The 15,674-nt window shown below is 39.2% G+C and overlaps 1 protein-coding gene across 8 annotated transcripts in view; it reads left to right on the top strand.

Annotated features, from left to right (window-relative positions):
• NLRP3 (NLR family pyrin domain containing 3) overlaps window positions 1-7,540 on the top strand; it is a 53,179-nt gene extending 45,639 nt beyond the window's left edge. For 6 of the 8 annotated variants that reach the window (XM_032847573.1, XM_032847572.1, XM_032847571.1 and 3 more), the window contains 4 exons: window positions 2,882-3,052; window positions 3,526-3,698; window positions 5,455-5,460; window positions 7,052-7,540. In XM_032847573.1, the coding sequence (XP_032703464.1) occupies window positions 2,882-3,052; window positions 3,526-3,698; window positions 5,455-5,460; window positions 7,052-7,182 (481 nt within the window). In that variant the 3' untranslated portion in view covers window positions 7,183-7,540. The other 2 variants (XM_032847568.1, XM_032847566.1) reach the window with 1 other exon arrangement.
• Window positions 7,541-15,674: the final 8,134 nt, after the last annotated feature.

Genomic DNA, 15,674 nt, shown 5'->3' with positions numbered 1-15,674 from the left:
CTAAAATGCAGATTTGATAATATCACACTTTTTCTCAAAAAAACTTCAAAAGGGGACACCTGGGTGGCTCAGTTGTTAAGTGTCTGCCTTTGGCTCAGGTCATGATCCCAGGGTCTTGGGACTGAGCCTTGCACTGGGCTCTGGGCTCAGCATGGAGCCTGTTTCTTCCTCTCCCACTCCCCCGCTTGTATTTCTTCTCTAGCTGCCTATGTCAAATAAATTAAAAAACAAAACAAAACAAAACTTCCAAAGTTCTTTGAAGTCAGAGTGTAGTTGCTGTGTCTTAGCATAGCACACAAAATTGTCCCTGATCAGCTTTAGATCATTGCTTCTGCCACACCCTTCTGAGTCATATTTAGTAAGCTTTTAGTTCTAAGAATGTGACCTCTTTTACCCTTCCTTCCTTTGCTTACCAATTTCCTTTTGCCTAGTAAGCAAAGTATTCACCCATCATCATAGTCCATATAGGAAACTCCTTCTTATTTTTCAAGTAATTTCCCAGCTTTTCCATTTAAAAATAAGGAGAAAAATGATACCTACATCTTAGTTTTGTTGTAATTCTATGAGATAATCCCATTTTAAGTCATTATTTCAGCCAAATATTATTGTTGTGTAGAAATGAAACAGACTTGTTGCATTTCTTGTTCCTTAATTTTCTTTCTGACACATTTTTATAACATAAGCATATATTAGTAATTAAAAAAAAACCACAATCATTTAACAATATAGTACATGGCAAGATATCTTTACTCAGTGAATGTAGAGCTGAGTCAAATGAATTGATTGAGACCAAGATGTGTGATGTTGGTTACATTCCTCTAATCAAGCGGATTGCTGGGTAGAACTTGTTTGTTTGATTGCCTAAACATGTCATTATGCAGTCCATACACCCATCACTCAGTCTCAATAATAATTAACATTTTGATAATTTAGATGTGACTTATATTTAACAAAACCACCTTGTGCTGCCATTTCGTGCCCTGCTAGTCAAACACCTGTTCATAATCTCTTCTAGTCATTTTCTGGAAATGATGGCAAAGCTTGCCATTTTGTAGCTTACAAAATAATTTTTCCTTTCCTTTTGGATGAGTATCTTCAGTTTTCTGGAATGGTCTTCATCTTTGCTGTTCTTCATCTTCATCTAGTCTGTTCAGGCTGCTGTAACAAAAACACCATGGTCTGGGTGACTCAAGCAACAAACATGACTCACAGTTCTGGAGGCTGGAAGCCCAAGATCAAGGTGCCTGTAGATCATTTCTTTCCTGGCTTTCAAATAACCACCTTATTGTTGTGTCTTCACATGACAATAGTGGCAAGGGAACTCTTTGGGGTCTGTTTTATCAGGGCACTAATTCCATCATGAAGACTCCACCCTGATGATGTAATTACTTCTTAAAACCTGCACTGCTACCATCACAATGAAGGTTAAGATTTCAACATATGATTTCAATATGACACAAACATTTGGCTCATAATAACTAATAATCTTGCAAATCCCTTCAGCACATTAATTAAGGACCATCTGATGAAATTATTCTCAGCTGGAAATAAAGTTCTTACTAGAAGCCTTGCCCTGTTTTTTTTTTTTAATTCATCCATCTTGGGATTTATTCCCCTCTTTGTCTTGCATATTCAGTTTTTTTTTTTTTAAATTACAATTCATCCCTCACTGCCAAGATGGAAACCAGTAAGTAGATAAATACTTCTTTCTTTTGATCACCTGCTGGTGCTACTTTCTATGTTTCTATTTTTCCTGATTCTAAGACATCTTGGCACTTATGAACATGTTATTGTTAAGGATTCCTGCAGGAAGGAATGTGACTGCATGAGATGTTGTTAAGTCAAGGTTTCGTTGAAGGCCTAGCATAAGTGGCTTTCTGTGTACTGTATACCCACCTCTGAGCTTCTGTGCTAGAGGGATTCAGCTCTCTCTCCTAGAACCCTCATGTTCTGTTCGGTGAGAGAATATATTCAATTTGACCCAAATACAGCACACCAAACTTCTTAGTCCCACTGAGTGTAATAAAAATCTAGAGCTCTAAGCTCTGAGAGCCCCCTACCACTGCAGAAGAAAGGGTGATATGGATAGAAGGGCCACAGAAGAAGGATGGCCCTATAAGGCTTAAATTCATGTCTCTCCCTACTAAACACTTGCTCTTTCAACTTAAGAGAAACATAGGATTCGATAAACCTGATTTCTAGTCAGCAAAAGACACATAATAGTTACAGCTGCACTGCTGCCTTACTGAGTTAATGTGAGAATCCAATAAGGCAACTCTTTGAAATGTTGTTGGAATTATCAGTGAAGGATAATCTAGGATGTATTTCTGATAGGTGTGGTGGTAAAGAGCATGCATTGCAGAGGTAATATGTGTAAGAAGGAAGAAGAATGTGTAAGAAGGAAGAAGAATGTGTAAGAAATCTAAATCAGTTTGCTTTTTCTGTCTCTTCCACCAATCCCAGCAAAGCAGCTACTGTGACTATTATTTGTCTCTCTTATGGGTCCAGAGACAGAGAGTCATGCTTTCCTCAGATTATATCCAAGAGGCTGGGTCCTGACCTTGAAGGAGAAGGATGCAGCTTTTTTTTTTTTTAAGATTTAATTTATTTGAGAGAGAGAGGGAAGGAGAGAGAGAGAGAACCAGTTTGGGGTAGGGGGCAGAGAGAGGGAGAAGCAGACTCTCCACTGAGCCTGACATGGGCTTGATCACAGGACACTGGGACAACAACCTGAGCCAAAGGCAGACGCTTCACCAACTTAGCCACCCAAGTGCCCCAAAGATGCACTTTTTAGATGAGATGAGATTCCTGTGCTAAGATACCTTTGCAATGTTCAAGAAAGGCTGAACATTGAGGTCTCATTTCCTTATTCCTTCTCCAGGTTGATGAATTCTGGCCTTACATCAGGCTGTTGTCCAGCTTTGTCATCAGTGCTCAGCACTAACCAGAAGCTCACACACCTTTACCTACAGGGCAATGCTCTTGGAGACACTGGAGTTAAGCTACTCTGTGAGGGCCTCTTGCACCCCAACTGTAAGCTTCAGATATTGGAGTAAGTCCCTTAGCTAATTACAGTGATGGGAATGCATGGTGGCTAAGGTGGGGGGAATGATGGTGGGATGATTTTTATCTGAGAAGTGACGGTGATCTCCTAAGGTTTGGCTTATTACAGGATCATGGGACTGGGAGGAGTTCTATTTCTTGGTGGTATAAAGATAAAAACTGTATTTCACCACAAAAGAGTAGGGCAATATGGCACTTGTGTTTAAGGGAAATTTGGAGAGAGCCATAGAATTTTGGAAAAATCAGTTCACAAACTATTACTGATTGGATCTGCACAATCCAGGAGACTGGAAAAAACACCTTCATCTGAAACGGGAGAAGAATAACCACAGGCACATAAAATTATTCCAAATTCATTAATCCTGTGCTTTTTGTGCATTTGAAACATTGCAGGCTGAGATCAGGGGGATCTAGGAGGATAGTTAAGGGGACATTTTCTCTAAATCACCCTCTTTCTTGCAGATTAGATGGCTGTAGCCTCACCTCACACTGTTGCTGGGATCTTTCCACACTTCTGACCTCTAATAAGAGCCTGCGGGAGCTGAGCCTGGGCAGTAATGACCTGGGTGATCTAGGGGTCATGCTGCTCTGTGAAGTGTTAAAACAGCAGGGCTGCCTCCTAAAAAGCCTGAAGTAAGTATGCTTTGCACATATTTATGTGGCAGTGTTCAGAGTACTAAGGACAAGTTGATGAGTAATCAAAACCCAGGATGGCTTCATTTGTATTCAGACTGAGGTTGGGTCTGTGTCTCTTGTTGCAGACTTTTTTATGATTCACAAACCACATATTTAACTTCATCCAGACAGTTAGAATAATTAAGTTTCAGTTGGGTGTCAAAAGAGTTTCCATTCATATTCCTGAAAGAAACCCAAGTCCCAATGAAAGTGGCCAAATAAAATTATATGACCCTGTAAGGGACCAAAGGTACTTTGTAGACCTAGAGCAGTCCATGATTCCTCTTAATTGCAAAGGTCTTTGCACAGTGGGGGTGTTCTTAGGATTTGAAATGAGAAAAGAAAGTTCCAGAAATGTCAAGATTAGAAATTCCATAAGCCAGTTTATGTGCATTGTGTTGCGTTTCATTACTAGTGATACCACTGGTATTCATTACCTCTCCAGTAAGAGCTTCCTAGTGAGTCCTGTACCTTTGTCAACCCTGATAATCACGTTCTCGCCAGAAGAACTTTCCCTCACTTGGCTTTAGGGGCTACACCTTCTCCACACTAGATTTTTTTCTCCCTCATTTGCTATTTCTGCTCAGTATCCTTTTGTGGATTCTCTTTATCATTCTGACCTGTACATGCTGAAACACCAGGACTCAATCATTGAGCTATTTTTTTTTCTCTATACTTTATCCCATGTTGATATCATCCAGTGTTCTGGCTTTGCCATATATATGCTGTGCCAGCCAATTTATACCTGCATGAATTCCCTGTCAAAATATTAATCTGACCTTTCCATTCATATGTCTAATAAATGTGCTGAACTTTACATGTCTAAATCCAAACCTGTATTGGCCCCTCTTCTGCTTCTTTCTCATCTCAGTCAATGGTTACTCAGTGAGAATTGCTCAAGCCAAAAACAAACAAAACAATGCCACAAAAACAACAAAAAATCCCATCACTCTAGGTCAACTTTTTTATATGCACATCAACTCATTGGCATGTCCTGTTTGTTCTGCTTCCATAATATGCCAGCTTCATGACTCCTACCCTAGTTCAAGCCACTGTCCCCCTTGTCTGAATTGTTCTGATGGCATCTTCCAGGCTACTCTGCATCTATTACTATCCTGACCATGGCAGATGGAGGGTGCACCTAAAACAGGAGCAAATGATTATATCATTCCTACCCATGTGCTCTAGTGACTCCCTATCACATTGAGAGTAACATCCACAAATCCATGGCAGTGCCTAAGGCCTCCTGTGATCCAGCCTCTGCTCTTTCTGCAAATTCATTGTCTCCTAATCCATGTTCCTTCTGCTCCACACACACTGATCTTGCAGTTTTGCAAAAATATGGTCACCTCCAGAACTTGGCATTTCCTGTTCCCTCTGCCTGAACCTCTCTCCCCTTTGATATCCATGTGTCTTCTTCCCATGTATCCTTAAATTCTCTGCTTAGAGGTCTTCTTCTGTGTCTGTCTCTGGCCATCCTACTGAAAATAACAGTCCATCATATTCCCCCCCTTTTCGCTTATTTTCCTCTGTAGTGTGATCACCATCATACATACCTGCTACATCACTTTCTTGCTTATTTGGTATCTCTATCTTACTCAAATAATATAAATTCTATTAGTCCTGGGTTTCTGTTCTAGTTCATGACCTCAAGGCTGAGAACCAGTTGGAATGCAGGCTCAAATAAACAGAAGTGTGCATCCTTATGTAGACACAGTGGAGCACAGGTACTGCAGGAAAAGCTAACATTTTCAGAGTGAAGAGAAATAGAATGAAAAAGGGAAGGGTAGGCCAGGATGAAGCTGAGACATTACTGTATCTGAAGTCACTGACCTAGCCCTGAGGGACACTCTGCAGATGAAGGACAGGCTTCAAACTGACCAAGGAACCTCTGGATACAATCAACCTGTCTCATTAGCTCAGGTGCCTTAAACAACAGATATTTATTGCTCACAGTTTTGAATATGGGAAGTCTAAGATCACAGTGCCAACTAATTCAGGTTCTGGTGAGAGTGTTCTTCCAGGCTTGCAGATGGCTGTCTTTTACCCATGTACTTATGTGGAAGAGAGAGACAGAGACAGGGACACTGTGTGCCCTGGCATCTCTTACCTTAGGGGAATGATCTCATTATGATGACCCACTCCCATGACCTCATCTAACCTTAACTATATCCGAAATGTCCCATTTCAAATACCATCACATGAGGGATTAGGGCTTCTGTGTAGGAATTTTGAAGAAACACAAACATTCAATCCATAACACAACCAAATCAAGATTGGTAGAACTGGTGCAGGACAAATGGTGTGATTTCTTAACTAAGTTGCAAGGGAAACTTAAGAAAAAAAGGAGACAAGAGGGAAGAAATTATATATCAAAGAAGACTTGAGAGGCATACAAAACAGTTGCAATGTGGGAACTTTACTTGGCTCCTGATTAAATGAACCTAATATAAAAAATGTATCAGCTAATTGAGGAAATTTAAACACTGACTGGACATATATTGATATTAAGGAATCAGTGTTAACTTTTTAAGTGTGATATTGGCATTGGTGGTTGTGTTTCTAAAAACCTTCATTTGGTGTCACATAGTGCAACATTTACAGATGCATGCAATGCTGTGTTTGTAATAATCCATTGATGTCAGGAGTAGGTGGGTGATAGATGAAACAAGATTGGCCATGAGTTATTTTTTTAATGTATTTTCTAAAAAGATCTTATTTAATTATTTGAGATACAGAGATTGAGAGAGAGCAAGAGCATGAGCAGGGGAGGAGGGCAGAGGGAGAAGGAGAAGCAGACCCCTCACTGAGCAGGGAGCCCCATGACATGGTACTCAATCCCAGGACCTTGGGATCATAACCTGAGCTGAAGGCAGATGCTTAACTGACTGAACTACCCAGGTGTCCCTGGCAATGGGTTATTAATTGTCAAATTTGGGTAATAGGAATAGGGACTCACTACCATTCTCTCTAAATTAACATGTTTAAATATTTCCAAACTTGAAGGTTAAAAATATAACAGAAAAACAATAGGCATGAAGTGTAGCATTGGAGAGCTTAGAAGTATGTTAGGTCAAGGGAAGTAAGGAGATGAGGTTTTTAAGGCAAAACTCTGAGAGTGCTCTTTGAAGAATATAACACAAGGCTGTCAATTTGTTCTTACAGGTTATGTGAAATGTATTTCAATTATGATACAAAATGTGCATTAGAAACACTTCAAGAAGAAAAGCCTGAGTTGACCATTGTCTTTGAGCCCTTTTGGTAGTGATAGATGCCGGCTGCCAGATACCAGCATTTTGGCTCCCTGTCATCCAAGTGAGAATGAGCACTCCTCCAACCAAGGTGAAGACCATCACTCCACGATTCCTCTGGTCCAGGGTGGGACAGCGAAATCTTGCTGATGCTCTGTTTTACAAGAGAAGCATCTCCTTTCCCCTGGCTTGAAGACACCAGGGCAATGAAATCATCCAAATGAGGTGGTTCTCATTATAGAACCTTAGTCAGAGGATATGTTCCTGTTGGTGACCTCATATAACTAACTCATGTAATAAAGCACTTTTTCTGTTTTTCTCTTCTTACTCTCTCTAAAGCTCCTTTCCCTCATACCCTTTTTACCCATCTTTGTTCTGTTTACCTTCACCCATATCACCATTATCACCCACTCCTATCTTTCTGACTATAACAGAACTAGTAAACTATATGCTATGTTGCAGTTTTGTAGCAGCAACTTATTTATTTTTAATTTTTGTAACAGTTATATTTTCTAATAAAATAATTCATGTTTATTGTAGCTGGTTGAAAAGTCAGAAAATTTAAAACTTTTTTGTATTTATTGATTTAAATAGTGTCTTTCCCTTAATTAATTAATTTTATTTTTAAATTATTTATTACTATTATTATGTGCAATGATAGTACATCATTAGTTTTTAATGAACAACAATTCACTAGTTGCATATAACACACAGTGCTCATCACAACATGTGCCCTCCTTAATACCCATCACCCAGCTAACCCATCCCCCATGTCCTCCCTTCTGTAACCCTCAGTTAGTTTCCTGGAGTCGAGTCTTTCATAGTTTGTCTCCCTCTCTGATTTCTTCCAATTCAGTTTTCCCTCCCTTCCCCTGTGCTTTTCCTTAGGTTCCACATATGAGTGAAACCATCTGATAACTGTCTTTCTCTGCTTGACTTATTTCATTTAGCATAATCTCCTCCAGTTCTGTCCATGTTGATGCTAATGCTGGGTATTCAGCCTTTCTGATGGCTGAGTAATACTCCATTGTATATATGAACCACATCTTCTTTATCCATTCATCTGTTGAAGGGCATCATGTCTCCTCCCACAATTTGGGTATTGTGGACATTGCTGCTATGAATATTTGGATGTATGTGCCCATTCTTTTCACTACATCTTTATCTTTTGGGTAAATACCTAGTAGTGTAATTACTGCATCCTAAGGTAATTCTATTATTAATAACCTGAAAAACCTCCATACTGTTTTCCAGAGTGGATGTATCAGCTTGCATTCTACCAACAGTGTAAGAGAGTTCCCCTTTCTCTACATCCTCACCAACACTTGTTTGCTGTCTTTTTAATTTTTGTCATTCTAATGGGAGTAAGGTAGTATCTCATTGTGGTTTTGATTTGTATTTCCCTGATGGCTGGTGATGTTGAACATTTTTTCATTTGTCTGTTAGCCATTTGTATGTCTTCTTTTTGGAGATATGTCTGTTCAACTCTTCTGCCCATTTATCTATCCATTTATTGACTGAATTATTTATTTTTTGGGTGTTGAGTTTGAGAAGTTCTTTATAGATCTGGATACCAGTCTTATATACATAACGTCATTTGCAATTATTTGTCACATTCTGTGGATTGCCTCTTTGTTTTGTTGACTATTTCTTTTGCTGTGCAAAAGCTTTTTATCTTGATGAAGTCCCAATAGTTCATTTTTGCTTTTGTTTCCCTTGCCTTTATACATGTCTTGAAAGACATCACTGTGACCAATGTTGAAGAGGTTACTTCTTATGTTCTCCTTTAGGACTTTGATAGATTTCTTTCTCACATTGAGGTCTTTCAACCATTTAGAGTTTACCTTTGCATATGGTGTAAGTGAATGGTCCAGACTCATTCTTCTGCATGTGGCTGTTCAATTTTTTCCAGCACCATTTATTGGAGAATCTGTCTTTTCTTCCATTGGATGTTCTTTCCTGCTTTGTCAAAGATTAGTTGACCATAGCAATGAGTGTCCATTTCTGGGGTCTCTCTTATGTTCCATTGATCTATGTGTCTGTTTGTGCGCTGATAGCATGCTTTCTTGATGATCACAGCTGTGTAATATAGCTTGGAGTCGAGCACTGTAATGCCCGTAGATTTGGTTTTCTTTTTCAACAATCCCTGGCAATTTGGGGTCTTTTCTGGTTCCATATAAATTTCAGGATTGTTTATTCTAGCTCTGCAAAAAATGTCAGTGGCATTTTGATAGGGATTTCACTGTAAGTGTAGATTGCTCTTGGCAGCATAGACATTTTAACAATGTTTATTCTTTCAACCCATGAGCATGGAATGTTTTTCCAACTCTTTGTGTCTTCCTCAGTATCTTTCATAAGCATTATGTAGTTTCTAGAATATATATCTTTTATATCTTTGGTAGGTTTGTTCCTAGGTATCTTATGGTTTTTGGTGCTATTGTAAATGGAATTGATTCCTTAATACCTCTTTCTTCATCCACATTGTTAGTGTATAGAAATGCAACTGATTTCTGTGTATTGATTTTTTATCCTGCCACTTTACTGAATTGTTGTATGAGTTCTAGTAATTTGAGGAGTCTTTTGAGTTTTCCACAAAAAGTATCATGTCATCTGTGAAGAGATAGTTTGAGTTCTTCTTTGCCAATTTGAATGCCTTTTATTTTGTTGTTGTTGTTGTTGTCTGATTGCTGAGGCTAGGACTTCTAGTACTATGATGAACAAAAGTGATGAGAATGGGCATCCCTGTCGTGTTCCTGGCCTTAAAGGAAAATCTCCCAGTTTTTTCCCACTGAGAATGTTAGTCACTGTGGGCTTTTCATAGATGGCCTTTATGATATTGAGGTATGTTCTCTCTATCCCTACATTCTGAAGAGTTAATCAGGAAAGGATACTGTATTTTGTCAAATGCTTTTTCTGCATCAATTGAGAGGACCATATGGTTCTTCTCTTTTCTTTTATTAATGTGCTGTATAACACTGATTGATTTGCAAGTTTAACACTTGCATCCCAGGCATAAATCCCACCTGGTCACGATAGGTAATCCTTTTAATGTACTGACAGATCCTATTGGCTAGGATCTTGAGTATTTTGGCATCTATGTTCATCAAGAATATTGGACTGTAATTCTTTCTGATGGGGTCTTTGCCTGGTTTTGGGATCAGTGTAATGCCTCATAAAAGCAGTTTGGAAGTTTTCCCTTCTGTTTCTATTTTTTGGAACAGTTTCAGTAGAATAGGTATTATTTCTTCTTTAAATGTTTGGTAGAATTCCCTTGGGAAGCCATCAGGCTCTGGACTTTTGTTTTTTTGGGAGGTTTATGATTGCTGCTTCAATTTTGTTACTGGTTATTGGTCTATTCAGTTGTCTATATTTTCCAGTTTCAGTTTTGTTAGTTTGTATATTTCCAGGAAGGCATCCATTTCTTCCAGATTGCTTAATTTGTTCACATATAGTTGCTGGTAATAATTTCTAATAATTGTTTCAATTCCTTGCTGTTAGTCATGATGTCTCCCCTTTCATTCATGATTTTATTAATTTGGGTCTTTTTTTTTCTTTTTTCCTGGATAAGTTTGACTAGTGGTTTATTGATCTTATTCTTTTGTGGAACTAGCTTCTAGTTTCGTTGATCTGTCTTAGTGTTTTTTCTGGTTTTTATTTCATTGAACTCTGCTCTAATCTTTATTATTTCTCTTCTCCTGCTTGTCTTAGGTTTTATTTGATGTTCTTTCTCCTTTAGGTGTGGGGTTAGCTTGTGCATTTGGGATTTTTCTACTTTATTGAGAGAGGGCTGGATGGCTATGTATTTCCCCCTTAGGTCCACCTTTGCAGTATCCCATAGGTTTTGGACTGATGTGTTTTCATTCTCATTAATTTCCATGAATTGTTTAAGTTCTTTGATTCCTTGGTTGACCCATTCATTCTTTATCATGATGTTCTTTAACTTCCAAATATTTGAATTCCTTCCAAATTTTTTCTTGTGATTGAGTTCAAGTTTCAAAACATTGTGGTCTGAGAATATGCAGGGAATAATCTCAATCTTTTGGTATCAGTTGAGACCTGATTTGTCAGCCAGTATGTGGTCTATTCTGGAGAAAATTCCATGTGCACTGGAGAAGAATGAATATTCTTTTATTTTAGGGTGGAATTTTTGTATGTATCTATGAAGTCCCTCTGGTCCAATGTGTCAATCAAAGCTCCTGTTTCCTTGTGGATCTGCTTAGATGATCTATCTGTTTTTGTGAGTGGAGTGTTTAGGTCTCCTACTGTTAATGTATTATTATCAACATGTTTTTTTGGTTAACAGTTGACTAGTTGGCTGCTCCCATGTTGGGGAATAGATATTTACAATTGTTAGATCTTCTTGTTGGAAAGAACTTTCAGTATGATACAGTGTCCCTCCGCATCTCTTACTACAGCCTTTCATTTAAAATCTAATTTGTCTGATATCAGAATTGCTACACAAGCTTTCTTTTGAGGTCCATTGGCCTGATAAATGGTTCTCCATCCCCTCACTTTCAATCTGGAAGTGTCTTTAGGTTCAAAATAAGTCTCTTGTAGACTATGTAAGGATGAGTCCTGTTTCTTTTACCCAATTTGCAATTCTGTGTCATTTCATGGGGGCATTTAGGCCATTCACATTGAGGGTAACTATTGACAGATATGAATTTAGTGCCATCATATTGCCTATAAAAATCCCTATTTTTATAGATTATCTCTCTAAATTTCTGGTCCATATTACCCTTGGGATCTTTCTTCTTTTATAAAATCTCCCTTGATATTTATTGCAGGGCTGGCTTGGTGGTCATATATTCTTTCAGTTTCTGCCTATTCTGAAAACTCTTTATGTCTCCATCCATTCTGGATGACAGCCTTGCTGAATACAGTATTTTTGACTGCATGTTCTTCTCATTACCCTGAATATGTCTTGTCAGCCCTTACTGGGTTTCCAGGTTTCTGTGGACATGTCTGATGTTATTCTGATGACCCTCCCTCCATATGTAGTCCAAAGTTGCTCTCAGGACAGATTACATGGCTCTAAGATGTGAACGTTTCATTATTATATGCCAGTGTTTCTTTATTTTTATTGATTTTATTGATCTTTACTTTTATTGATTTATTGTTATCAATTTAATAATTGATATTGTTACTATATGCCAGTGTTGCTTTATTTTTATCTATTTTATTTATTTTACTGATCTTGAAAGGGGTCCTCTTTGCCTTTTGGACATGATCACTTGTTTTCTACCCCAAGTTAAGTAAGTTCTCAGCTATGATTTGATCAAATATGTCTTCTAGTCCTCTCTTTCTCTCCACCCCCTCAGAGATCCCAAGAATTCTGACATTGGAGCATTTCATGGCATCATTGATCTCTCTAAGTCTGTTCTCATGGGCTTCTAGCTATTTATCTCTATCCTCCTCAGCTTCCTTCCTTTCTATCAGCTTGTCTTCTAGAATACCAATTTGTTCTTCTGCCTCATTTACCCTGGTTGTTAGAGTATCCAGTTTAGACTGCATTTCATTCATAGCATTTTTAAGTTTGGCCTATTAGACCACATTTCTGCCCTCAGAGATTCTATATTGTTGCTAATGCTTTTTTTTTTTTTAAAGGATTTTATTTATTTATTTGACAGAGAGATCACAAGTAGGCAGAGAGGCAGGCAGAGAGAGAGAGAGGAGGAAGCAGGCTCCCTGTTGAGCAGAGGGCCTGATGCGGAACTCCATCCCAGGACCCTGAGATCATGACCTGAGCCAAAGGCAGAGGCTTAACCACTGAGCCACCCAGGTGCCCCTAGTTGCTAATGCTTTTATGAGGCCTAACTATTGACTTCATAATTGCTACTTTGAAGTCTATCTCTTATATCTTGCTTATATTCATATCCATTAGTTCTGTGGCAGAGACCATTTTCTCTGGTTCTTTTCTTTGTTGGGAGTTCTTCCCCCTAGTCATTCTGTTGAGAAATGGTTGAAGAAATGTACAGAGTCCAAAATATCAACCATGACCCAAGCAAAATGCACCCACACAAAAATCCAAAGTAGTCTAAAGCTACCACAGATACACCATTAAAGCCAAGATGATCCAAAACAATACAAAACAAAGATAAAAGAGAAAAAAAAGAGGGGGGACAGGGAGAGAGATAATAACCTCTCAGAGTGGACACAGCAGGGTGATTTGCCTGTTTTTGCTTGATTTTTGGTCTGTGCGCTAGAAAACACTATATCCCAACATTGCAAAAAATCAGAACTTGCATATATATCAAGATAGAATTGAATAGAGTGAAAAATGGGCCACAAGGTAGGAGGTGCAGAGAAGTGAATCCAAGGAGTATGTTTGGTGTATAAGTCTATAAGAAATATATATATATATGAAAACAAAAGTTAAAAAGTGACTTAAGACGTAGGTTGGGAAATACAAATCTATTTGAAATGGCAGCAGGGTCAAAAAAAGAAAATAAGAAAAGAAACTAATAAAGAAATATAACATTTTAGCCTAAAGTATAAGCAAGTTGGAAGGGAACACCTGGAGCTCCTTATATTATTTCTCCCTGGCACTGGAGTTTTACAGGCCTCTGGGAAATAAGCTTAAAAGCTTATTCATCTGTTCCTCCAGTCAGTCTTCTTAGGGAAAAGCCTGTTGCTTGGCTTCTCAGGTGTCTTAGCCTAGGTGGAGTTGCCCCAACCCTTGTCAGGGGGATGAACTTAATGTGAGCTGGTTGGCTATGTGGCTTTTGTTCCCTGCTATCTTTCTGCTTCTCTCTAGATGGTTAGAGCAAATGTGGCCATGCAGGAATCTCCAGAGCAGAGCTTCAGTGTCCTGGTCCATGCCCCTTAACAAATCATCCAGGTCAATCTGTGTCCACCTCTGCCTGTACCAAACTCCATAGACTCACACATCTTCTGTGGAAGGGCATGTTGTGTTGATTATGAAATAACTTTTCCCCAGATGGAATTGCTGCATCCTTATCTGGGGGTCTGGCTAAGTAATCTGCTCTTGTTTGCTCTATGCGGTTTTTGTTCCCTGAAGTCTTTCTGTGCAGGTTTAGAGGATGAGAATGAAAATGGTGGCCTCACAATTTCTGGGCCTGGAGCTGAAAGCTTGGGGCCCCACTCCTCAGTGAGCCCTCTGAGAAAAGTAGTCAATCATTCCTGTCTCCCTGGTCTCTGGCTACAATCTGTGCTCACCCAGCCTGTGACTGAGCATTTCTATCTCAGGCACGTGACCCTGTTTTGAGTCTCCAAACCCAGAAGCATCCTGTGGTGTGCTACTCACTATTCCTCCTAGAAGAGGAACGGGGCTCTCCCTGGTTCTGCCACTTGTTGGGCCCGTGCTCCAGGAGTAGGGGCCAACAGTGCTGTGGATCACAGTTTATGTCATGCCTGAGCTGAAAGCCCACTCCTGGGCTCACTTTTTGGGCTGGCTTCCCCATTCTGATACCTGGGATCTCTGCTGCGCAGGGTTTCCTGTGACCCTGAGAATCCTGGGACCACATTGTACCAGCAAGTGTTCTACCTCCTTCTTGGCTGCCTGAGGGATGCCCTTCAGAGAAGCAGACTCCTAAAAGTTCTGATTTTGTGCTCCTCTGCTCTATCATTTGCTAGAAGCTGGCTGACAGAGGTTGCCTCCCCCTGGAGTCTATCTTACTATTATTACCTTGGATTCACTTCTCTGCACCTCCTACCTTGTGGAAAATGATCGCTTGTCTTTTTGTATTTGTAGCTATTCTTCTCTCCAATCTCCAGCTGAGTATGCAGGTGTTCAGAATGATTTGATAGCTATCTAGCTGAATTCCTGGGGCTAGGAGAAATTAAGGTCTCCTACTTCACCATCTTGGACTCCTCTTTCCCTTAATTTTAAAAGAAGGTGAAATAGAAATATTTTTACTTTAAACTACTGAAGATAAATTAAATTGCTTTATGCATTAAAAAAATCTCTTTGGCAAATGATTCACTTGTAATAAATGGGGGAAAAATCATCTTAACCCTAACTCTGCTGGTTAAAATTTCAGCTCTGATAGGACAGGAAGTTAAAAATCATGCAAAAGAAGGTTTTAGAATAGATGGAACCTATACTCATAAATGAAAGCATAATGTAGAAAATGCTTTTTGCTTCTGCACAGCAAAGGAAATAGTCAACAAAACAAAGAGGCAACCCACAGAATGGGAGAAGATATTTGCAAATGACAGTACAGACAAAAGGCTGATATCCAGGATCTATAAAGAACTCCTCAAACTCAACACACACAAAACAGATAATCATATCAAAAAATGGGCAGAAGACATGAACAGACACTTCCCCAATGAAGATATACAAATGGCTATCAGACACATGAAAAAATGTTCATCATCACTAGCCATCAGGGAGATTCAAATTAAAACCACTTGAGATATCACCTTACACCAGTTAGAATGTCCCAAATTAGCAAGACAGGAAACAACATGTGTTGGAGAGGATGTGGAGAAAGGGGAGCCCTCTTACGCTGTTGGTGGGAATGCAAGTTGGTGCAGCCACTTTGGAGAACAGTGTGGAGATTCCTCAAGAAATTAAAAATAGAGCTTCCCTATGACCCTGCAATTGCACTACTGGGTATTTACCCCAAAGATACAGATGTAGTGAAAAGAAGGGCCATCTGTACCCCAATGTTTATAGCAGCAATGGCCACGGTCGTCAAACTGTGGAAAGAACCAAGA

This window comes from Lontra canadensis, unplaced genomic scaffold (assembly GCF_010015895.1).
Source record: "Lontra canadensis isolate GAN:19392208 unplaced genomic scaffold, GSC_riverotter_1.0 scaffold190, whole genome shotgun sequence".
In the NCBI taxonomy this organism is placed as follows: Eukaryota; Metazoa; Chordata; class Mammalia; order Carnivora; family Mustelidae; genus Lontra; species Lontra canadensis.
This window is presented reverse-complemented; position numbering and strand designations above follow the sequence as displayed.